Source organism: Gymnoscopelus microlampas (genome assembly GCF_963454915.1).
Source record: "Gymnoscopelus microlampas genome assembly, chromosome: 16".
NCBI classification, from domain to species: Eukaryota; Metazoa; Chordata; class Actinopteri; order Myctophiformes; family Myctophidae; genus Gymnoscopelus; species Gymnoscopelus microlampas.
In genome coordinates, this window is record NC_139953.1 from 51,056,698 (window position 1) to 51,080,885 (window position 24,188).

General features: G+C 39.7%; 2 protein-coding genes across 2 annotated transcripts in view; both read right to left on the minus strand.

Moving 5' to 3' along the window:
* The window catches only part of LOC311063420 (gap junction alpha-1 protein-like), a 604,483-nt gene that overhangs the window by 439,996 nt on the left and 140,299 nt on the right, over positions 1 to 24,188 (minus strand). The gene's annotated exons all lie outside the window — the stretch shown is intronic.
* LOC311063639 (uncharacterized protein) lies at positions 1,656 to 14,413 on the minus strand. Its single transcript, XM_084083165.1, has 3 exons — positions 14,100 to 14,413; positions 10,667 to 10,753; positions 1,656 to 3,297 (listed from the first exon to the last, which is right to left on the minus strand). The coding sequence occupies exons 1-3, from the start codon at positions 14,386 to 14,388 to the stop codon at positions 1,835 to 1,837; spliced, it is 1,839 nt and encodes a 612-aa protein (XP_083939291.1). The 5' UTR covers positions 14,389 to 14,413; the 3' UTR covers positions 1,656 to 1,834.

Below are 24,188 nucleotides of genomic sequence, written 5' to 3' on the forward strand. Positions count from 1 at the left end.
AATAACGATATTTCTAAAATAGCCAAAAAGTAAAAAAAAATGCTTTTTAGCTCAAATCAAAAAGTGACACAGATGCTTCTTCAGGGCTTAAAGCGTTAAATAAACCGCGGACCAACTTCACTTCATATTTATGCATCTTTTTTTATACATTTACATCTCAATGTCATTTCTGACTGTTAGGATAATGTCAGACATGTCGTTGCATACTCTGTGTCTGTTTCTGTAAAGTACTGTATCGTAGTAGAATACTCTGTGTCTGTTTCTGTAAAGTACTGTATCGTAGTAGAATACTCTGTGTCTGTTTCTGTACAGTACTGTATCGTAGTAGAATACTCTGTGTCTGTTTCTGTAAAGTACTGTATCGTAGTAGAATACTCTGTGTCTGTTTCTGTACAGTACTGTATCGTAGTAGAATACTCTGTGTCTGTTTCTGTAAAGTACTGTATCGTAGTAGAATACTCTGTGTCTGTTTCTGTAAAGTACTGTATCGTAGTAGAATACTCTGTGTCTGTTTCTGTAAAGTACTGTATCGTAGTAGAATACTCTGTGTCTGTTTCTGTACAGTACTGTATCGTAGTAGAATACTCTGTGTCTGTTTCTGTACAGTACTGTATCGTAGTAGAATACTCTGTGTCTGTTTCTGTAAAGTACTGTATCGTAGTAGAATACTCTGTGTCTGTTTCTGTAAAGTACTGTATCGTAGTAGAATACTCTGTGTCTGTTTCTGTAAAGTACTGTATCGTAGTAGAATACTCTGTGTCTGTTTCTGTACAGTACTGTATCGTAGTAGAATACTCTGTGTCTGTTTCTGTAAAGTACTGTATCGTAGTAGAATACTCTGTGTCTGTTTCTGTAAAGTACTGTATCGTAGTAGAATACTCTGTGTCTGTTTCTGTAAAGTACTGTATCGTAGTAGAATACTCTGTGTCTGTTTCTGTACAGTACTGTATCGTAGTAGAATACTCTGTGTCTGTTTCTGTACAGTACTGTATCGTAGTAGAATACTCTGTGTCTGTTTCTGTAAAGTACTGTATCGTAGTAGAATACTCTGTGTCTGTTTCTGTAAAGTACTGTATCGTAGTAGTAAGCCTTGCCGAGCCATGTGGCCCATAGGGGGAGGGGCCTATCTTCTGTTTCTGTAGCCAGTGTTGCCAGGTTCCGTGAGAGAAACAAGCAACCAGGTCTAGGAAAACCAGCCCAAAAGAAGCGACAATGGGCCACATCAGCACTTTAACATATACATCGGCTATTTGAAAATAGCAGATCTACAAGCTCACAATGCGTCGCGATGCGACGCGTTGTGAGCTTGTAGATCGGCTATTTTCAAATACAATCATGCAGGGACATTATAATGAGCAGATCTGGCAACCCTGTCTGTAGCGTGAGACAGCTTGATGTACAAGTGCTGTACCCCCCCTGGACATGATGACATTAGCATGTCACAGGGACTCATCCCCAATCCAACCCTTGGTGCTGAGTGCCAAGCAAGGAGGCATTGGGTTCTATTTCTATAGCCTTTGGTATGACTCTGCCGGGGGATCGAACCTCGACACTCTAACCACAAGGCCACTGAGCTGGTTTGGTCATTTTGGCCACACACACAATGTACATCTGCTCAAATTCACACCAAACTAGCAGCACATAGCTTCCAGTCAACAGCAAATGAGAAGTAAATACTTGTATTGCAGTGATTTATTTGGCCATGTTTATATTCATTCGTTACATAACTTCTCATCATCAGAACAACATTTGTTACAGATGTTTCTCCTGTATGAATCTACACGTGTTTAACATTTTCAAACCAACCAAAGCCTGTGCCACGCAAACTGCATAATTAAAGGGTTTCTTGCTTGTGTGAATCCTCATGTATTTTCACATTTGCAATTCGACTAAAGCGTTGGCCACAGACTGTGCAACTAAACGGTTTGTCCCCTGTATGAGTCCTCGTGTGATTGGTCAGAGTACCCCGGTGACGAAAGCTTTGACCACAAACTGTACAACTAAAGGGTTTCTCCCCCGTATGAGTCATCATGTGTGTTTTCAGATTTTCAGTTCGATTGAAGGTTTTACTACAAACTGTACAACAAAATGGTCTTTCCCCTGAATGAGTGCTCATGTGTGTTTTCAGCTTAATCTTTTGAGCAAAGCCCTTGTCACAAATTGTGCAACTAAAGGGTTTCTCATTTGTGTGAATCCTCATGTGTGTTTTCAGATTTTGATTGAGAGTAAAGCTTTTGCTACAAACTGCACAACTAAAGGGTTTGTCGCCTGAGTGAATCCTCATATGTATTTTCAGATTGTCCGTTCGATTAAAGCTTTTGCCACAAACTGTACAATTTAATCTTTGTCCTTCTACATTTTGTGTCTTGAGTGATTGCATTGTGTGTAAAGCTGACTGATGTTCACTGTCCATAGTGTCAAATTCAGAATTGTGTGAAGAGAGGAGCTGCTCATCTCTGGTTGGTTGTAATGTTCCACAGTCCTCTACATCAGCTGCTGTTTTCATGTGTTGAGTTGAGGTGCTGGCTAAAGGCGCTGGCTGTGTGCAACGTAACGGGTTCTCACCTGTGTGTTTTTCCCTCTTGTGCTTTTTCAGGTGTGCATTTCGAGTGAAGCTTTTGAAACAAATCGCACAATGAAATTGCTTCTCATTTCTGTGAATTCCCATATGTGTCTTGAGGTTTTGTTTTAGAGTGAAGCTTTTGCTACAAACTGTACAACTGAAGGGTTTCTCGCCAGTGTGGATCCTCATGTGCGTTTTCAGATTGTCAGTTCGATTAAAGCTTTTGCCACAAACATCACAAGTGCAGAGCTTCAAACTACGACTCCTCATGGAGTTGGTCTCTTTTGACGGTTCCATGTCCTGGGACAGCTTGTTGCTCAAAGACGGTGTTTGTCCTTGTTGTGTCTGGTGTGATGTCAGTGTGTTTACAGATGACTGGTCTTCCCTGCTCTCCTCCCACTCATCACTGTCTTCAGTGTCAGATTCAGAACAGTGTGAAGAGAGGAGCTGCTCATCTCTGGTTGGTTGAGATGTTCTACAGTCCTCTACATCAGTGTGTGTTTTCATGTGTTGAGCTGAGGTGCTGTCTGCAGGCTCTGTGTCTCTGTTTACATCATCATCCTTTCTTTTCACTGCTAGTAATGTCATTGTCATTGATGACCCGTCAGCCTCCTCTGGTCTTTGAAGTAGCTCCATCTTTGGCTCTTTAATGTGTGGAGGTTGTGGTTCCTCCTGGACCAGACTCTCCTCTTCAGGGGAAACCTCCTCTTTACAGACAGGGAGGTGCAGGAAGTCTAGAAAAACGAGAGAGAACCATTACATATATGAACTGTATCTAAATGTGTTGTAGTTGTGGTATTTAACTAGTACAGGATAACTTTAACACCACAGTACGGACAGTGTCGCTTCCTAAAAAGAACACAAGAAGCAACTTGTTGTTGGCTTGTAGATCTGTTCTTTTCTGCAACCACTCTAAACGTCCACGCTACTGCTCGTTGTATTGGATGGTCAGGATTGATTGAATACTTTATTAACACAATAGATATAACAGTAGAGGCAGTACAGTCAAAGGTTATGCTGAAAGGATAAACTCAAAAAGCCCCAGGCTTGTTTACATTGTGGTCCGTTGTACTCAATTCATCAGTAATACATATCGTTGCTGTCGGGCAGAAACCAACAATCTCCATTTTTCAACCTGTTATTGAACAGCCTTTATGTGTGTGTGTGTGTGTGTGTGTGTGTGTGTGTGTGTGTGTGTGTGTGTGTGTGTGTGTGTGTGTGTGTGTGTGTGTGTGGGGGGGGGGGTTTATAAATCAGTGTTATTGAACAGCCTTTATGTCTGTGTGTGTGGGTTTATAAATCAGTGTTATTGAACAGCCTTTATGTCTGTGTGTGTGGGTTTATAAATCAGTGTTATTGAACAGCCTTTATGTGTGTGTGTGGGTTTATAAATCAGTGTTATTGAACAGCCTTTATGTCTGTGTGTGTGTGGGTTGTATTAATATTGAACCAATGAAACGTATTAAAAAGCTCTTCTGACTAAACCTCCTACATACAATAGAATAGAATAGACAAGACAAGACATAAAGAATAAAGCTCAGTAGAATCATAAGGTATATTTACAGAGAAAGGAGGAGGGGGGGGGGTGGGGGGGCAGAGCATTCTACCATCAAGACGTTCAGGAGTTAAACTTTGTTCACTTGTATTTAAAGGACAGGAATTCTTTTAGGTGTTTCAGGTGTTTCAGACGCATTAAGAATGAATGAAAAGCAGAGAGAGAACACGTGAAGTAATTAAATATGTCTTCCTTGTTTTCACCGCTGGTTTCCAGACAATTCAACTTCTCTGCTCCGGCTGAATCCTTCCACACAGACACGTTGTTGTTGTTGATGATGATGATGATGATGATGATGATGATGATGATGATGGTGTTGTTGTCGTTGATGATGATGATGATGATGATGATGATGATGATGATGATGATGATGATGGTGTTGTTGTCGTTGATGATGATGATGATGATGATGATGATGATGGTGATGATGGTGATGATGATGATGATGATGATGATGATGATGATGGTGTTGTTGTCGTTGATGATGATGATGATGATGATGATGATGATGATGATGGTGTTGTTGTCGTTGATGATGATGATGATGATGATGGTGATGATGGTGATGATGATGATGATGATGATGATGATGATGATGGTGTTGTTGTCGTTGATGATGATGATGATGATGATGATGATGATGATGGTGATGATGATGATGATGATGGTGATGATGATGATGATGGTGATGATGATGATGATGGTGGTGTTGTTGTCGTTGATGATGATGATGATGATGATGATGGTGGTGTTGTTGTCGTTGATGATGATGATGATGATGATGATGATGATGATGGTGATGATGATGATGATGGTGGTGTTGTTGTCGTTGATGATGATGATGATGATGATGATGGTGGTGTTGTTGTCGTTGATGATGATGATGATGATGATGATGATGATGATGGTGATGATGATGATGATGGTGGTGTTGTTGTCGTTGATGATGATGATGATGATGATGATGATGATGATGATGGTGGTGTTGTTGTCGTTGATGATGATGATGATGATGATGATGATGATGATGATGATGATGGTGGTGTTGTTGTCGTTGATGATGATGATGATGATGATGATGATGATGATGATGATGATGGTGTTGTTGTCGTTGATGATGATGATGATGATGGTGGTGTTGTTGTCGTTAATGATGATGATGATGGTGATGATGATGATGATGATGATGGTGATGATGATGATGGTGTTGTTGTCGTTAGTTATTGATGTTGTTGTTGCCGTGCACACCGTCAATCAGCAACCGTCAATCTGCGCGCGTAACGCCGGGAATCGAACCCCGGTCTCCCGCGTGGAAAGCCAACATCTTAACCACTAGCCTAAAGGGGAATTCCCCCTGGGCTTTTGGTCATCAGGCAGAGGCTCTGAGTCACTCCTGCTGCCCGTGTGAGTTTAATTATGTTACAACCCTGTCAAACCCTGTCAAACCCTGCCTCTGGGTTTAAATCACGTTTGAAAACTCACTCGTACTTCTTGGCTTTCCATGATTCAGAGAGTCGCTGTTTCCTTTAGACAATGTGTCTGTGTTTCCTTTAGACAATGTGTCTGTGTTTCCTTTAGACAATGTGTCTGTGTTTCCTTTAGACAATGTGTCTGTGTTTCCTTTAGACAATGTGTCTGTGTTTCCTTTAGACAATGTGTCTGTGTTTCCTTTAGACAATGTGTCTGTGTTTCCTTTAGACAATGTGTCTGTGTTTCCTTTAGACAATGTGTCTGTGTTGAACACTGTTTCCTTTAAACAATGTGTCTGTGTTTCATTTAGACAATGTGTCTGTGTTTCCTTTAGACAATGTGTCTGTGTTGAACACTGTGTTTCCTTTAGACAATGTGTCTGTGTTGAACACTGTGTTTCCTTTAGACAATGTGTCTGTGTTGAACACTGTGTTTCCTTTAGACAATGTGTCTGTGTTGAACACTGTGTTTCCTTTAGACAATGTGTCTGTGTTTCCTTTAGACAATGTGTCTGTGTTGAACACTGTGTTTCCTTTAGACAATGTGTCTGTGTTGAACACTGTGTTTCCTTTAGACAATGTGTCTGTGTTGAACACTGTGTTTCCTTTAGACAATGTGTCTGTGTTGAACACTGTGTTTCCTTTAGACAATGTGTCTGTGTTGAACACTGTTTCCTTTAGACAATGTGTCTGTGTTTCCTTTAGACAATGTGTCTGTGTTTCCTTTAGACAATGTGTCTGTGTTGAACACTGTGTTTCCTTTAGACAATGTGTCTGTGTTTCCTTTAGACAATGTGTCTGTGTTTCCTTTAGACAATGTGTCTGTGTTGAACACTGTGTTTCCTTTAGACAATGTGTCTGTGTTGAACACTGTGTTTCCTTTAGACAATGTGTCTGTGTTGAACACTGTGTTTCCTTTAGACAATGTGTCTGTGTTTCCTTTAGACAATGTGTCTGTGTTTCCTTTAGACAATGTGTCTGTGTTGAACACTGTGTTTCCTTTAGACAATGTGTCTGTGTTTCCTTTAGACAATGTGTCTGTGTTGAACACTGTTTCCTTTAGACAATGTGTCTGTGTTGAACACTGTGTTTCCTTTAGACAATGTGTCTGTGTTGAACACTGTGTTTCCTTTAGACAATGTGTCTGTGTTTCCTTTAGACAATGTGTCTGTGTTTCCTTTAGACAATGTGTCTGTGTTTCCTTTAGACAATGTGTCTGTGTTTCCTTTAGACAATGTGTCTGTGTTGAACACTGTGTTTCCTTTAGACAATGTGTCTGTGTTGAACTGTTTCCTTTAGACAATGTGTCTGTGTTGAACACTGTGTTTCCTTTAGACAATGTGTCTGTGTTGAACACTGTGTTTCCTTTAGACAATGTGTCTGTGTTGAACTGTTTCCTTTAGACAATGTGTCTGTGTTGAACACTGTGTTTCCTTTAGACAATGTGTCTGTGTTTCCTTTAGACAATGTGTCTGTGTTTCCTTTAGACAATGTGTCTGTGTTTCCTTTAGACAATGTGTCTGTGTTTCCTTTAGACAATGTGTCTGTGTTTCCTTTAGACAATGTGTCTGTGTTTCCTTTAGACAATGTGTCTGTGTTGAACACTGTGTTTCCTTTAGACAATGTGTCTGTGTTTCCTTTAGACAATGTGTCTGTGTTTCCTTTAGACAATGTGTCTGTGTTTCCTTTAGACAATGTGTCTGTGTTGAACACTGTTTCCTTTAGACAATGTGTCTGTGTTGAACACTGTGTTTCCTTTAGACAATGTGTCTGTGTTGAACACTGTGTTTCCTTTAGACAATGTGTCTGTGTTGAACACTGTTTCCTTTAGACAATGTGTCTGTGTTGAACACTGTGTTTCCTTTAGACAATGTGTCTGTGTTTCCTTTAGACAATGTGTCTGTGTTGAACACTGTGTTTCCTTTAGACAATGTGTCTGTGTTTCCTTTAGACAATGTGTCTGTGTTGAACACTGTGTTTCCTTTAGACAATGTGTCTGTGTTGAACACTGTGTTTCCTTTAGACAATGTGTCTGTGTTTCCTTTAGACAATGTGTCTGTGTTGAACACTGTGTTTCCTTTAGACAATGTGTCTGTGTTTCCTTTAGACAATGTGTCTGTGTTGAACACTGTGTTTCCTTTAGACAATGTGTCTGTGTTTCCTTTAGACAATGTGTCTGTGTTTCCTTTAGACAATGTGTCTGTGTTTCCTTTAGACAATGTGTCTGTGTTGAACACTGTGTTTCCTTTAGACAATGTGTCTGTGTTGAACACTGTTTCCTTTAGACAATGTGTCTGTGTTGAACACTGTGTTTCCTTTAGACAATGTGTCTGTGTTTCCTTTAGACAATGTGTCTGTGTTTCCTTTAGACAATGTGTCTGTGTTTCCTTTAGACAATGTGTCTGTGTTGAACACTGTGTTTCCTTTAGACAATGTGTCTGTGTTTCCTTTAGACAATGTGTCTGTGTTGAACACTGTGTTTCCTTTAGACAATGTGTCTGTGTTTCCTTTAGACAATGTGTCTGTGTTTCCTTTAGACAATGTGTCTGTGTTGAACACTGTTTCCTTTAGACAATGTGTCTGTGTTGAACACTGTGTTTCCTTTAGACAATGTGTCTGTGTTGAACACTGTGTTTCCTTTAGACAATGTGTCTGTGTTGAACACTGTGTTTCCTTTAGACAATGTGTCTGTGTTTCCTTTAGACAATGTGTCTGTGTTGAACACTGTGTTTCCTTTAGACAATGTGTCTGTGTTGAACACTGTGTTTCCTTTAGACAATGTGTCTGTGTTGAACACTGTTTCCTTTAGACAATGTGTCTGTGTTGAACACTGTGTTTCCTTTAGACAATGTGTCTGTGTTTCCTTTAGACAATGTGTCTGTGTTGAACACTGTGTTTCCTTTAGACAATGTGTCTGTGTTGAACACTGTGTTTCCTTTAGACAATGTGTCTGTGTTTCCTTTAGACAATGTGTCTGTGTTTCCTTTAGACAATGTGTCTGTGTTGAACACTGTGTTTCCTTTAGACAAAGGAAACTTTGTCTGGGAGTGTACACATGGAACCAAATGGACCCGTACGGGTCCATTTGGTTCCATTTGTACACTCTCAGAGTTACAGACCTGTAAGGGTCCATGTGGAACCCCCTCAAGGACCCATGAGGGTCCCTGGACCACTATGCTTGCTCCTCTTGGTACTCCAACACCTCAGTATCACTGAAGACTACCTCCCAAACCTCCCAAAACAAACTCCTCGGACTGGGGCCCATGACCCACCTTTCTCCCACTCAGTTTGCCAGCCTAGGCTGGCTCAGGGTGGAAGACAGGGTTAAACAACTAAAAATGGGACTGGTCTTCAAAATTGTAAATGCAGATTTGCCCGAAATGCCCCCTATTCCCGCGTATCTGTATAAAAACCTCGAAAAAGTTAGCGACACCCACAGTCACGAAACTAGAGGGAGCGTAAACAACAATCTGGTAACACCCACCCATAAAACAAACATGGGCAAATTCTCCTTCTACAGCACAGCCACCAAGGTATGGAATAGTCTAACCCCATCCCTCAAAAAACGCAGTTCGTTGGGCTCATTTAAAACAGCCCTAAAAACTCATCTTTCTGGAGGCCAAAAGAGGAGGTAGTACCAGTTAACCGGTAGACAGACAAGCCCCCCCCCCCTTTTTTGTATATAATAAAAGAAAAAAAAATCTAAAAGCATGAAAAAGAATGTATTATATTCTTTTTCATGCTTTCAGATTTTTTTTTTCTTCTTTTTTTCTACAGTGTTATTTTTTCTCTGTATATTGTTATGTTGATATTTGAACTTGTTTGGTTGCTACTATATATGTCTATGAAATGAATACCAACAAGTCCGCAAGGACTTCTTTGGCCGGACCTTTTAGACAAAAGTATTATAAATGTAACTGTGATGTTTCCAGGCCTCACTAAGCACGGAGATCCCCGCCAGGCCGGGTGGCCTACCCAGGCCTGTGAATGTAATAGGCCGTCATAATGGAATGGAATCTGTTCAAACTGACTGATATACTGACACAGAATGTACAGTACAGGCTTCACTGTATATCATCACTGTAGGGTGGAAACCTTCTATGTCCAAAACAGTTCCTTTTTTTAGCATTTAAAACCATTTAGAATAGTGGAAACAGCCGATCTACAAGCTTACAACACGTCGTATCTCGACACGATTTTTATTATTATCTCCCTGCCTTTATTTTTATGTCATTGTTTAAAGTGTTTCAATGTTGTTCTTTCTGCATTGTTGTTGAATTGTGTTGCTTTTTGTGTAAAGCATTTTTCTATTTAATGTTCTGTCTTTCACTCTGTAAATCTAATCATGAGTAAACTTACTGTAAGATAAATAAATACATCTAGACATGAGTAAACTTAATGTAAGATAAATAAATACATCTAGACATGAGTAAACTTACTGTAAGATAAATAAATACATCTAGACATGAGTAAACTTACTGTAAGATAAATAAATACATCTAGACATGAGTAAACTTACTGTAAGATAAATAAATACATCTAGACATGAGTAAACTTACTGTAAGATAAATAAATACATCTAGACATGAGTAAACTTACTGTAAGATAAATAAATACATCTAGACATGAGTAAACTTACTGTAAGATAAATAAATACATCTAGACATGAGTAAACTTAATGTAAGATAAATAAATACATCTAGACATGAGTAAACTTACTGTAAGATAAATAAATACATCTAGACATGAGTAAACTTACTGTAAGATAAATAAATACATCTAGACATGAGTAAACTTACTGTAAGATAAATAAATACATCTAGTCATGAGTAAACTTACTGTAAGATAAATAAATACATCTAGACATGAGTAAACTTACTGTAAGATAAATAAATACATCTAGACAAGAGTAAACTTACTGTAAGATAAATAAATACATCTAGACATGAGTAAACTTACTGTAAGATAAATAAATACATCTAGACATGAGTAAACTTACTGTAAGATAAATAAATACATCTAATCATGAGTAAACTTACTGTAAGATAAATAAATACATCTAGACATGAGTAAACTTACTGGTGTCCAGCTGGTCTTCAGGTTCCTGTTTAATAGAAAGACTCCTGGCTGCTTCTGGACCAATCATCTTCACCGGTGCACCGGATCCTGTTTAATACAATAATAATGTGTTTAATACAATAATAATGTGTTTAATACAATAATAACGTGTTTAAAATAATAATAATGTGTTTAATACAATAATAATGTGTTTAATACAATAATAATGTGTTTAATACAATAATAATGTGTTTAAAATAATAATATATAATAATGTGTTTAATACATTTAATACATTAACTAGAAAAGGTGCTCCTCAGAGCACAGGTCTCTGCCAGGTCAGGTAGGTTACGATACGATACGATACGATACAACTTTATTGTCAGCTTTCACCGAAATTTGCTTTGTGTCCATGACGTCACCGTTCAAGATACAGGCAGGACATACACAATACATTACACAAAGTACATTACAGGACATACACAATACATTACACAAAGTACATTACAGGACATACATCACAGAAGCAGACAGAAACAAGAACAGTAGAACAAATCCTCTTGGTTTACCGACTTTGGTTTAAAAGCAGAACAGACTGATGTACAAAAGAGTTCTTTAGCCTGTTTTTCTTATATTTAGGGACTCTAAACCGCCTCCCGGAGGGCATCAGTTGATATTCATCATTTAAAACATGTAAGGGGTCAGAGGAGATGCTCTTTGCCAGTCTAAGCATACTATTGATCTGGGCCTCTTTAAAGGAACGTAACACAGCCTCGACTGGCCTACCAACTATTTTAGCGCAGATCTTAATTTGGCTATACAGTTTGTTCTTATAAACCAGTGGTTTTCAACCAGTGGTCCGGGGACCACCAGTGGTCCTTGAGGGGGTTCCAGGGGGTCCCCAGACAAATGGAATAGTTAGTAACCAAATTGACCCTTGTGTGTCTGTAACTCTGAGAGTGTACAAATGGAACCAAATGGACCCTTACGGGTCCATTTGGTTCCATTTGTACACTCTCAGAGTTAAATTAACACTGATGATGATACTACTGTGTAGATTGGGGACCCCCAAGGAATCAAAATGGTTGAGTCCCTGGCATATCTTTTCAAATGGGGGTCCCTGGGCTAATATGTGTCAATTTGGGGGTCCTTGACGCAAAAAAAGGTTGAAAACCACTGTTATAAACCATTGATAGGCTGTTAAACCAGGCCGTGCTACAGTACAACATCACAGTTTGAAAAACAGACGTATAGAAAAGAGACAAGATCTGACTGCTAGCACCAAACGATCTAAGTCGGCGTAGGGAGTACATACGCTGCTGTATCCTCTTACAAATATAATCAATATGAGATGACCAGGTTATTGTACATGTAACAGACATACCTGCAGTGTGTAGTTGTGTGTCATGTGTACATGTAACAGACACACCTGCAGTGTGTAGTTGTGTGTCATGTGTACATGTAACAGACATACCTGCAGTGTGTAGTTGTGTGTCATGTGTACATGTAACAGACACACCTGCAGTGTGTAGTTGTGTGTCATGTGTACATGTAACAGACATACCTGCAGTGTGTAGTTGTGTGTCATGTGTACATGTAACAGACATACCTGCAGTGTGTAGTTGTGTGTCATGTGTACATGTAACAGACATAGCTGCAGTGTGTAGTTGTGTGTCATGTGTACATGTAACAGACACACCTGCAGTGTGTAGTTGTGTGTCATGTGTACATGTAACAGACATAGCTGCAGTGTGTAGTTGTGTGTCATGTGTACATGTAACAGACACACCTGCAGTGTGTAGTTGTGTGTCATGTGTACATGTAACAGACATAGCTGCAGTGTGTAGTTGTGTGTCATGTGTACATGTAACAGACATACCTGCAGTGTGTAGTTGTGTGTCATGTGTACATGTAACAGACACACCTGCAGTGTGTAGTTGTGTGTCATGTGTACATGTAACAGACACACCTGCAGTGTGTAGTTGTGTGTCATGTGTACATGTAACAGACATACCTGCAGTGTGTAGTTGTGTGTCATGTGTACATGTAACAGACATACCTGCAGTGTGTAGTTGTGTGTCATGTGTACATGTAACAGACATACCTGCAGTGTGTAGTTGTGTGTCATGTGTACATGTAACAGACATACCTGCAGTGTGTAGTTGTGTGTCATGTGTACATGTAACAGACATACCTGCAGTGTGTAGTTGTGTGTCATGTGTACATGTAACAGACATACCTGCAGTGTGTAGTTGTGTGTCATGTGTACATGTAACAGACATACCTGCAGTGTGTAGTTGTGTGTCATGTGTACATGTAACAGACATACCTGCAGTGTGTAGTTGTGTGTCATGTGTACATGTAACAGACATACCTGCAGTGTGTAGTTGTGTGTCATGTGTACATGTAACAGACACACCTGCAGTGTGTAGTTGTGTGTCATGTGTACATGTAACAGACATACCTGCAGTGTGTAGTTGTGTGTCATGTGTACATGTAACAGACATACCTGCAGTGTGTAGTTGTGTGTCATGTGTACATGTAACAGACACACCTGCAGTGTGTAGTAGTGTGTCATGTGTACATGTAACAGACACACCTGCAGTGTGTAGTTGTGTGTCATGTGTACATGTAACAGACATAGCTGCAGTGTGTAGTTGTGTGTCATGTGTACATGTAACAGACATACCTGCAGTGTGTAGTTGTGTGTCATGTGTACATGTAACAGACATACCTGCAGTGTGTAGTTGTGTGTCATGTGTACATGTAACAGACATACCTGCAGTGTGTAGTTGTGTGTCATGTGTACATGTAACAGACATACCTGCAGTGTGTAGTTGTGTGTCATGTGTACATGTAACAGACATACCTGCAGTGTGTAGTTGTGTGTCATGTGTACATGTAACAGACATACCTGCAGTGTGCAGTTGTGTGTCATGTGTACATGTAACAGACATACCTGCAGTGTGTAGTTGTGTGTCATGTGTACATGTAACAGACATACCTGCAGTGTGTAGTTGTGTGTCATGTGTACATGTAACAGACATACCTGCAGTGTGTAGTTGTGTGTCATGTGTACATGTAACAGACATAGCTGCAGTGTGTAGTTGTGTGTCATGTGTACATGTAACAGACATACCTGCAGTGTGTAGTTGTGTGTCATGTGTACATGTAACAGACACACCTGCAGTGTGTAGTTGTGTGTCATGTGTACATGTAACAGACATAGCTGCAGTGTGTAGTTGTGTGTCATGTGTACATGTAACAGACATAGCTGCAGTGTGTAGTTGTGTGTCATGTGTACATGTAACAGACATACCTGCAGTGTGTAGTTGTGTGTCATGTGTACATGTAACAGACATAGCTGCAGTGTGTAGTTGTGTGTCATGTGTACATGTAACAGACATACCTGCAGTGTGTAGTTGTGTGTCATGTGTACATGTAACAGACATACCTGCAGTGTGTAGTTGTGTGTCCACATTAAAGGCCATGTCCAGTAGTTTGCTCTGGTGGTCCAGTAGAGTTTCTAGGGTCTCTATCTCTCTCTGGAAGAGGTTGCACATCCACTCTGCAGCCGCACTGAGGCGCTCCAACACAAACACTCTGACAAGCTTCACACAACAAGCGTCACTTTGTTTTTCCAAAACACACAATATGTCCTCTCCCACCACTGACGTCATGTGTTCATTTATGGACAGCCGTACAGACTCCATTTGACACATTTGACCTCCTTTAGGACACATCTGGACCACAGATACACACCTACTACACAACTACTACACAACTACTACACACACAGCCACACAACAACACGCAACGGAAACATAAACTACAATGAAATACTTCCGGGTCAACTTCCGCATCAACGTCTTCACGCATAAGCAATAAATGATCCATTGTTGACAGTCTCCACCTGGTGGCGGAGCAGAGCATTGCCACGCTGCGTGTCCTCTATTATATTTAACTCTATGGTGGAAGGAGAGCTTTAGAGCTCAGCTAACTTTACACCAATACATATTTATTATATTATACATATGATATATAATAAATAATAAATATATATATATATATATGATATATAATATATAATAAATATATTATATATATATTATATAATATATGTACAATATTTCTATCAGGAGGAAGGTCTGGTGTTTGTTGAAGTCATGGTTCACATGAGGCTCGTCTGTCACAGGCGTCATGGAGGAACTTGTTCCTGGTTTAGTTACTTTTTACATTTACAACCCTTATATCTATATAAACATTCATATGTACAATATAAAGTACTGACCTCATGGTCATGGATGTAACAAGTTAAAACGCCTGAGTTTCAGTACTTGAATCTACTGTATTTTTCAATAAAAAGCATTTTAATACAATCGGTGGCCATTTTCTTAGGACGTTCTCCATCTGCTTTCAATCATGCGATCCTATCGGTTAAGAGCTGTATTGCACTCTGATACATTGTAACTCTATGAGAAAATGGCCGCCGATCAGATTAAAATGCTTTTAATTGAACAACACTGAAAATACGGGTACTTCGACGTAAGCGTTTTAACTTGTAACGTCTATGACCCTGGGGTCAGCACTTTATATTTTAACGTTTATGTAGATATACGGGCTGTAAATGGAAAAAGTAACAAAACTAGGAACAAGTTGCTCCATGTTTCAGGGCTAGTGTTTAGAAAAAAGGAAAAAAACAACTGGTTCCGGTCATTGGTTCCGGTTGGTGTCACATTGTTTTTGTTCCCCACATAATGCAAATAAATTAGTTTATTCTCACTAGTCTCTATACGAGTTAGAATAAAAGATGAACATAATGATTATTATACTTGTAATTAAGTAAGTAAAAGTACAATATTTGTCTCTGAGATGTAGTGGAGTAGAAGTAAAAGTACTGAACATTGGAAATATTCCAGTAAAGTAAAAAGTAATTCAAAATTGTACAGTACTTGAGTAAATGTACTTAGTTACTTTACACCACTGCTAAATATTAGGAAAGGTCGCTGACGTCATTTTCTCTCCTGCAATTCTAGCCAGCTGATTGGACCAGCTTATAAATAATATAAATAATCACTATTTATGAAAGACTGAGACCTTTAGAAAATACTTGGTCCAGGAAAATCTAATAATACACAATATCACATTGTCTGATTGTGCACGAAGCATTGTGAGCTTGTAGATCTGCTATGTTACGGTATGCATGTATAAATCAGGCGTCACAATGCCATCACGGCCAAAATACATTTTAGTGACTAAAATATCACATTTAAACTAGACAAAAAAATAAAACATTTCAGATGACTAAAATACTGAATGATAAAACTATAATTTAATGTTATTCAAAAGACTCAAACTAAAGTGGATTTTATTCAAAAGCCTAATGAATGATAAATAAACTATAAAAGGTAACACTGACTATGCACACTGCAGTTCAAACAAACAGCCAGCAGAGGGCATCAGGATGCTTTACAACTTGAGTTTCCTCACCTGCAAAAAAAGGCAAACGTGTGGGAACGTTTTTTTCAGTCAGAAAACTCACCAATAGATTAAGACCAATAATAACTTGAGAACATTTTATTTATAAAATGTAAAAACAAGTGTGAATATTATATTTGATCTTAGCGTTCAGGCTCTGCTATACATGACTCCCTGCTCAGCACATCAGCAGACAACCATTTAACCCATTAACTGGAATTGTATCATTTTTAGATTTGAGCTAAAAAGCATTATTTTACACTTTGGGCTATTCAAAAATAGCAGATCTACAAGCTCATAGCGCGGCACCGAGTGCCGCGCTATGAGCTTGTAGATCTGCTATTTTTGAAAATTCGTGAAAATGTGTGCAAATCTTTGAATATATATATTTTTAAAGTGAACATTTTTAACTCAAATCTTTGCTTCTGGGGGGTCCATGGAACACAATATTTTGATGGGGGTCCTCGGCCAAATACATATAATGTTGGGGGTCCTTGACATGAAAAAGATTGAGCACCACTGATATAGAAACAAACGTTTTTCAGAAAACCGTTGAGATTTAGGAGACATGTAGAATCGGCTTCAGGTCTCAATGGGTTAAGAGCAGGGAGATATACCTCAGTACTGTTTCAGTAGGGGGTTCAGTCGGGGGTTCCATAAGCAGGCCTCCCCTGACCATAGTCCTGGTCAGGATAGGTTGGTTGAGAGGGGCCATAGTGCACGTGTGGGCCTGTGTCGGTACATGACCAGGACGTGGTGGTGGGTTAGCAGGCTGGTCCCATGGGGGGGGGGGTACCCTTGTCCATCTTGTGCTTCTTCTCTCCTCTCCGCCCCATCTGTGCTGCTGGCCACGCTGGGGCGGGAGACCTGGCGCGCTGACGGGTGTCTCCTTCTGGTGGGCGATGATGACCTCCGGTGCCTCTCTGGCGAGCGGCCTTCTCTCTGACCCCGGGCACAGGAATGACCGGGCTCACAACACAAACACAAACACATGGCTTTTCCTTTGGTACTTTAAGGATATTTTGATGCCAATACTCTTGTACTTCTACTCAAGTAAAATGTGTTATTTGTACTTGTAGAGTAAGAGTATTTCTACATTCCACCACTGTACACAATACACTGCCCGGATATATATATATATATATATATATATATGTACACTCTGTTGTATTAACATAATGTTTGGCCTAAAAAAATAAAACTACTTCAGTTCTTCAAGAAGACATTCCTCATTTTCCTCAAGGCCTTTGTAGAAAATCTCTTTGGCTTTCCTGGAGTTCAGCAGTTTGTAGAGTTCCCTCATCTGGGCCTGAGTGGTGCTCTTAGACATGACTCTTTGGTAGGCCTCCTGGGTGATGCTTCGCTCAGCTAGGAGCAGATCCAGGATGGGATCCACCATCGTCACTCTCTGAGTCAGGGGAACCCGCTGCTTGTCCACAAAGTCACTCACTGAAGCTAAGAGGATGGGTGAAACATATTTAAATAAAAACATTAACATGTTTCTTAACATTCTATGTTTTAACATGGAATCGCTTTGCTACTGGAGCAAGTGTTTGTATAGGTTTGTTCTCAATCATCATCATCAGGCTTACAGGTCAGTAGGATGTTTTTTACAGCTCTGTATGAGGCAAGCTGTCTACAACACACACACACACACACACACACACACACACACACACACACACACACACACACACACACACACACACACACACACACACACACACACACACACACACACACACACACACACACACACACACACACACACACACACAGAGTTCTCCTTGAACATATTTTTTCACCTAGGCTTTTTTTCACCAGCTTTTGGCGATCTTCTTCTTCTGGAAATGAAAGGAGGACAAGAAAGAAAGAACAATCACACACACATACTGTACATGAACACACACATGAACGCACACATCACATGCAGACCTTTTCCGTATCCATTCTAGACCGGATGTGCTACTTGGAAAGTGTTTGCCCCGCCCCTCGTCCACTGTTATTGGAAGCCGGGTGAAAACTGACATTGATGACTTTGTATCAAGGGGGCGGGGTTTAATAAACGCACAAAATATGTAAAATAAAATCCTTGACAAGCACGATTTGCAAATATATTTTAAGAGTGTCTTCCTTGGTCTGGAATCTACTGGCCCAGGCAGGAAAGAACAAACAAACATATATATACACTTTACACATTATAGCAGTTAGAAACAATATGTACTGTGTTGCACAATGGGCAAGACCTGAGTGTCTAAACAGAAGTACAAGACCTAGTGGGTTGAGTGTCTAAACAGATGTACAAGACCTAGTGGGTTGAGTGTCTAAACAGAAGTACAAGACCTAGTGGGTTGAGTGTCTAAACAGAAGTACAAGACCTAGTGGGTTGAGTGTCTAAACAGATGTACAAGACCTAGTGGGTTGAGTGTCTAAACAGAAGTATAAGACCTAGTGGGTTGAGTGTCTAAACAGAAGTACAAGACCTAGTGGGTTGAGTGTCTAAACAGATGTACAAGACCTAGTGGGTTGAGTGTCTAAACAGAAGTATAAGACCTAGTGGGTTGAGTGTCTAAACAGATGTATAAGACCTAGTGGGTTGAGTGTCTAAACAGATGTATAAGACCTAGTGGGTTGAGTGTCTAAACAGAAGTATAAGACCTAGTGGGTTGAGTGTCTAAACAGATGTATAAGACCTAGTGGGTTGAGTGTCTAAACAGAAGTATAAGACCTAGTGGGTTGAGTGTCTAAACAGATGTATAAGACCTAGTGGGTTGAGTGTCTAAACAGAAGTATAAGACCTAGTGGGTTGAGTGTCTAAACAGATGTACAAGACCTAGTGGGTTGAGTGTCTAAACAGAAGTATAAGACCTAGTGGGTTGAGTGTCTAAACAGAAGTATAAGACCTAGTGGGTTGAGTGTCTAAACAGATGTACAAGACCTAGTGGGTTGAGTGTCTAAACAGAAGTATAAGACCTAGTGGGTTGAGTGTCTAAACAGATGTACAAGACCTAGTGGGTTGAGTGTCTAAACAGATGTACAAGACCTAGTGGGTTGAGTGTCTAAACAGATGTACAAGACCTAGTGGGTTGAGTGTCTAAACAGATGTATAAGACCTAGTGGGTTGAGTGTCTAAACAGAAGTATAAGACCTAGTGGGTTGAGTGTCTAAACAGAAGTATAAGACCTAGTGGGTTGAGTGTCTAAACAGATGTATAAGACCTAGTGGGTTGAGTGTCTAAACAGATGTATAAGACCTAGTGGGTTGAGTGTCTAAACAGATGTATAAGACCTAGTGGGTTGAGTGTCTAAACAGATGTATAAGACCTAGTGGGTTGAGTGTCTAAACAGATGTATAAGACCTAGTGGGTTGAGTGTCTAAACAGATGTATAAGACCTAGTGGGTTGAGTGTCTAAACAGAAGTACAAGACCTAGTGGGTTGAGTGTCTAAACAGATGTACAAGACCTAGTGGGTTGAGTGTCTAAACAGAAGTACAAGACCTAGTGGGTTGAGTGTCTAAACAGATGTACAAGACCTAATGGGTCTAAGAGTCTAAACGTCTAAATGGAAGTACTATAATTTGGGGGCATTCTTTGTGCATGAAAAGTGTGATTGTGATTGGTCGAAAAAGACAGTTTCCGAAGGAAGTCCCGTCCTGTAGACATTCTCTGCATTAGGTCGTTACCAGGCTTTTGTCTTTGGGAACGAGGCTTGTAAATCGGCTATTTAGAATTAGAAATGATTGAAATAAATAATATATATATATTTTGGGTTAAAGTGGCTAAACTGATTTTGATGTTAAATAAACATATTTCACTGCCGACCCCCTGGAACCCCCTCAAGGACCCCATTTGAGAACCACTGCGCTAGAGCAGGGGTTCCCAACCACCGGCCCGTGGACCACATGTACCACCGGTTCACGAGAAGGCGGCCGGGAATTCCAAGTTTATGGATTGTACAAATATGAGCAGACAACGTGGCAAGTCTATAGACTCACGTTGCGTCACCACCAGGACTTTACACACAGCGGAGAAGTTGAGTCGGTCACATGACAGTGACATCACTGACGAATCCTTGGTATCTTTATAACCAGCTTCCAGCATAATGGCTACTACGTCCGTGCTACTTCCGTGTTGCATAACAGTGACATCACTGTTGAATCCTTGGTATCTTTATCCTAGCCTTTCAAAGTGTGTTGATCAGCTGTATTTTGTTACACTCGCACTAATGAAACACTAAACAGGATTATTATTTCTTGTCAACATTCAAGTACAACTATCAGAAGATGTAAAACAGGTAAAGTAAAATGATCCCACAATGTTTTAACCATTTGTTCACCCAGTGCCAATTGCCTAAGCTGCAATCCTCGGCGCTACTCTCCCGCTGCCAGCCTGGGGAGAGCCCCGAACTGAGCTCATGCTTCCTTCAATGCATGAGGAGTGAGCAAACCGCTTCTTATCACCTGACAGGGAGGAGTTTCCCGGGTAGGACGTACCTTCTTATCACCTGACAGGGAGGAGTTTCCCCGGTAGGACGTAGCTTCTTATCACCTGACAGGGAGGAGTTTCCCCGGTAGGACGTAGCTTCTTATCACCTGACAGGGAGGAGTTTCCCCGGTAGGACGTAGCTTCTAATCACCTGACAGGGGGAGGTTCCCTGGTAGGACGTAGCGTGTGGAAGGAACACGTTATTCCAACCAGTTCCTTTCCCCTCCATCAGGCGCCCGGGCTGACCAGGGGGAGGCAGTATAGAGACCAGGATTACTGCATGTTTTTTTGTGAGAGTACCTACCCTAGGAGACACGGGGAGAACATGCAAACTCCACACAGAAAGGCCCTTTCACCAACCCCACCTAGGGTATGGGCGCTGATGACGTGGAGGAGAGAACACACCCCCAGCGCCCACAGCGTCCAGGCCGGAATAAAACAAAGGACCTTCTAGCTGTGAGGCGACAGCGCTACCGACTGCACCACCGTGCCCCCCAAACCCCCTAAAAAAAGTTTAACTGAAGTTTAACCTGTCCAAAGTCATTTCTGATGCAGATATAACCTTTTTTTTCATGATCCTATTCTTGTTGTTATAACGCCATTTAGGTCAATGATATAACATCATGTGGTGATATAATAGTATATGAATAGCAGCCGGTCATAAACTGCCAGTCAACTTCTGTGTTTTGGTACGATTGATGTCATCCTCCTACACTTTACCTTCCAGTATGATGTCATCCTCCTACACTTTACCTTCCAGTATGATGTCATCCTCCTACACTTTACCTTCCAGTATGATGTCATCCTCCTACACTTTACCTTCCAGTATGATGTCATCCTCCTACACTTTACCTTCCAGTATGATGTCATCCTCCTACACTTTACCTTCCAGTATGATGTCATCCTCCTACACTTTACCTTCCAGTATGATGTCATCCTCCTACACTTTACCTTCCAGTATGATGTCATCCTCCCACACTTGGTCGTTCTCAGGTCCCAGTAATTTCAAAGAGACGTCTGCTGCATCCCCATCAAACTTCACCAGAAATGTTGGATGGTAATTTGGTCCATAGTTCAGATGATAAGTCTTGGCCTGAAAATAAATATATGTTTTAGAGAGATAACTATTGATCTATTAGATTATATAACTTTAGTAGTGTAATCCTTAAAGATACTTGCTTCATTCACAGTATATTTATGAGCGTTGGTGGAAATGAGACACAGAGACTCATTCTCCACACTGTAGTGTGTTGTGTAAGTTCAGTCTATATCCACAGAGCGAAATGTACATTCCCCCTATCCCTGCACAGTGTTATGAAGTACCCAAAACATCACCATTATTTGAACAGATCTCAAACTAAAATATTACAGTAGTACTGGTCATGGTTTTAATTGTAAAAGTAACAATAATATTAGCATTGGAATTCATAATAGGACTTGCAGTAGAAGTGGAAGTGACAGGACAATATCAGTCTTCCCAAGTCACACTATTTTAACATATAAACTGGGGTTGTAATTTTAATATGTGATACCTCAGGTTGTACTTTATATGAAGTACATTGCAGTCTGTAGATCTGGTTGTGGGTGAGATCACAGACAGAGGATGTCTTGATGAATGTATCCTCTTCATGTTGCACTTTCACCTGCAATGACACCAACACAATTAAAACAGATGGTTCAATCATAATTCCTTATGTATTCCGTATGCAGGAACATTTTACAGGCTATGATACTTTCAAACTGTCAATACCAGGGTACTTCACCACTGCTCTTAAGTCGTTATACTATAGAAGTAGGTCTCAAAATGGTTGTCTAATGCACCCACACCTACAGACTAGACTCTGGTCGTCTTTTCACAATCTGAATCCATTTCATGTTGAAGTCCAACAAGTCTAAAAAGATTCAAACTCTCTGAGATATTAGCTGCTTAACAGATGAGATTAATTACATATTTTACCTCGTGGAGAGGCACATTGCCCGGCAGCATTAAGACACTCAGTTCCCGTCTGTGACGTTTGGACGGTTGAAGGAACAGCAGAACTTGAGCATGTGATGGAAATAAGGTGTCGCAAAGCCTCAACCACAGGATCCCAAAGAGAGACAGGTGGGTCACATTTACAACCACATGAGTCCTGGTTTGAAACAAGGTACGAACAAGGAAGGTCCAGTCATCTACGTCATTATCCATCCCGTAGATCTAGGTCTATCCACGGAGCCAGACTGCCGCCTAGAGGTGGAATGCATGCAGTGAATGAGAAAGCTGTGAAATATCAATATAACAATAAAAAATACTGAATATAACATATTATACACTCACTGGGTTGACAATAACTATATATATATATATATATATATATATATATATATATATATATATATATATATATATACGGCGCCTTGTGAAAGTCCTCACCCTTCACTTTGTTATGTTAGAGCCTTTATTCAAACATGGATTAAATTCATGTTTTTATTATTATTATTATTATTATTTATTATCGTAGAGATAAAACATTTAAAAAATCGATAAAATACGTCAATGACAGTCTTTATCTAAGGCTAATATGATAAAGTATATTAATATAATATAATATTCTTACATGTGTCTCATTGATAAGGTGTATTAATGTATTTATATAATTATAATGTAATGTAATGTATTAATATAATGTAATATAATGTAATGTAATTTAATGTAATGTAATGTAATATAAATGTAATGTAATATTTATCAGATCACACACTGTATCATCAGATGATAAAACAACGAGCTTCAACTTTAACAACTTTATTAACGGAACACAAACAAACAAACGCTGTTGTTGTTTTCAGACCAACGAGAACACTTCCGGGTGTTACATTCTTCTTCCGGTGCCACTGGGAGTGGAAGCTGAAGTCCTCACATCGCCCCCTGGTGGCTCCAGGTTTCTGTATCTTTACCGACAGACCGTTGCTGAGTCCAGAGCGGATACGGAAACGTTTCCTGCATATATGTGTCCGTGTAAATGACAGGATACCGTAGGCGGGCTGTAGACCGGATCACACTGGTTGATTCACAATAGAAACCAAGCAAAAATAGAACTTACAAATAAAAAAATACAATGCAGAAGAATAAACTAGAATAAAATAATATAATGGAAGGCAGCGTCAAACAGAAAGGTCTTTAGTTGTGATTTAAAATAATTAAGATTTATTTAAAATAATTAATAGTGATTTAAAATAAATAAGAGTGATTTACAATAATTAAGATTGATTTAAAATAAATAAGAGTGATTTACAATAATTAAGATTGATTTAAAATAAATAAAAACGATTTAAATTAAATAAGAGCTGGCTCCCTTTTCAGGGAGTTTGTTCCAGAAAATAATTATTATTAAAAATAAATGTTTAGTTGTGATTTTAGAGACAGAAAGACCTGAGAGATCCCAATTATGTGTACACTCTCAGAGTTACAGACCTGTAAGTTCAATGATAGAATATATAAATACATTCATATAATGCAGATCTAGAACAAAGTAAACAATGATAACTGCAAAGAAAAAGGAAAAACTTTCCCTTCTTCACCGCTAGATGGAGCCATAAC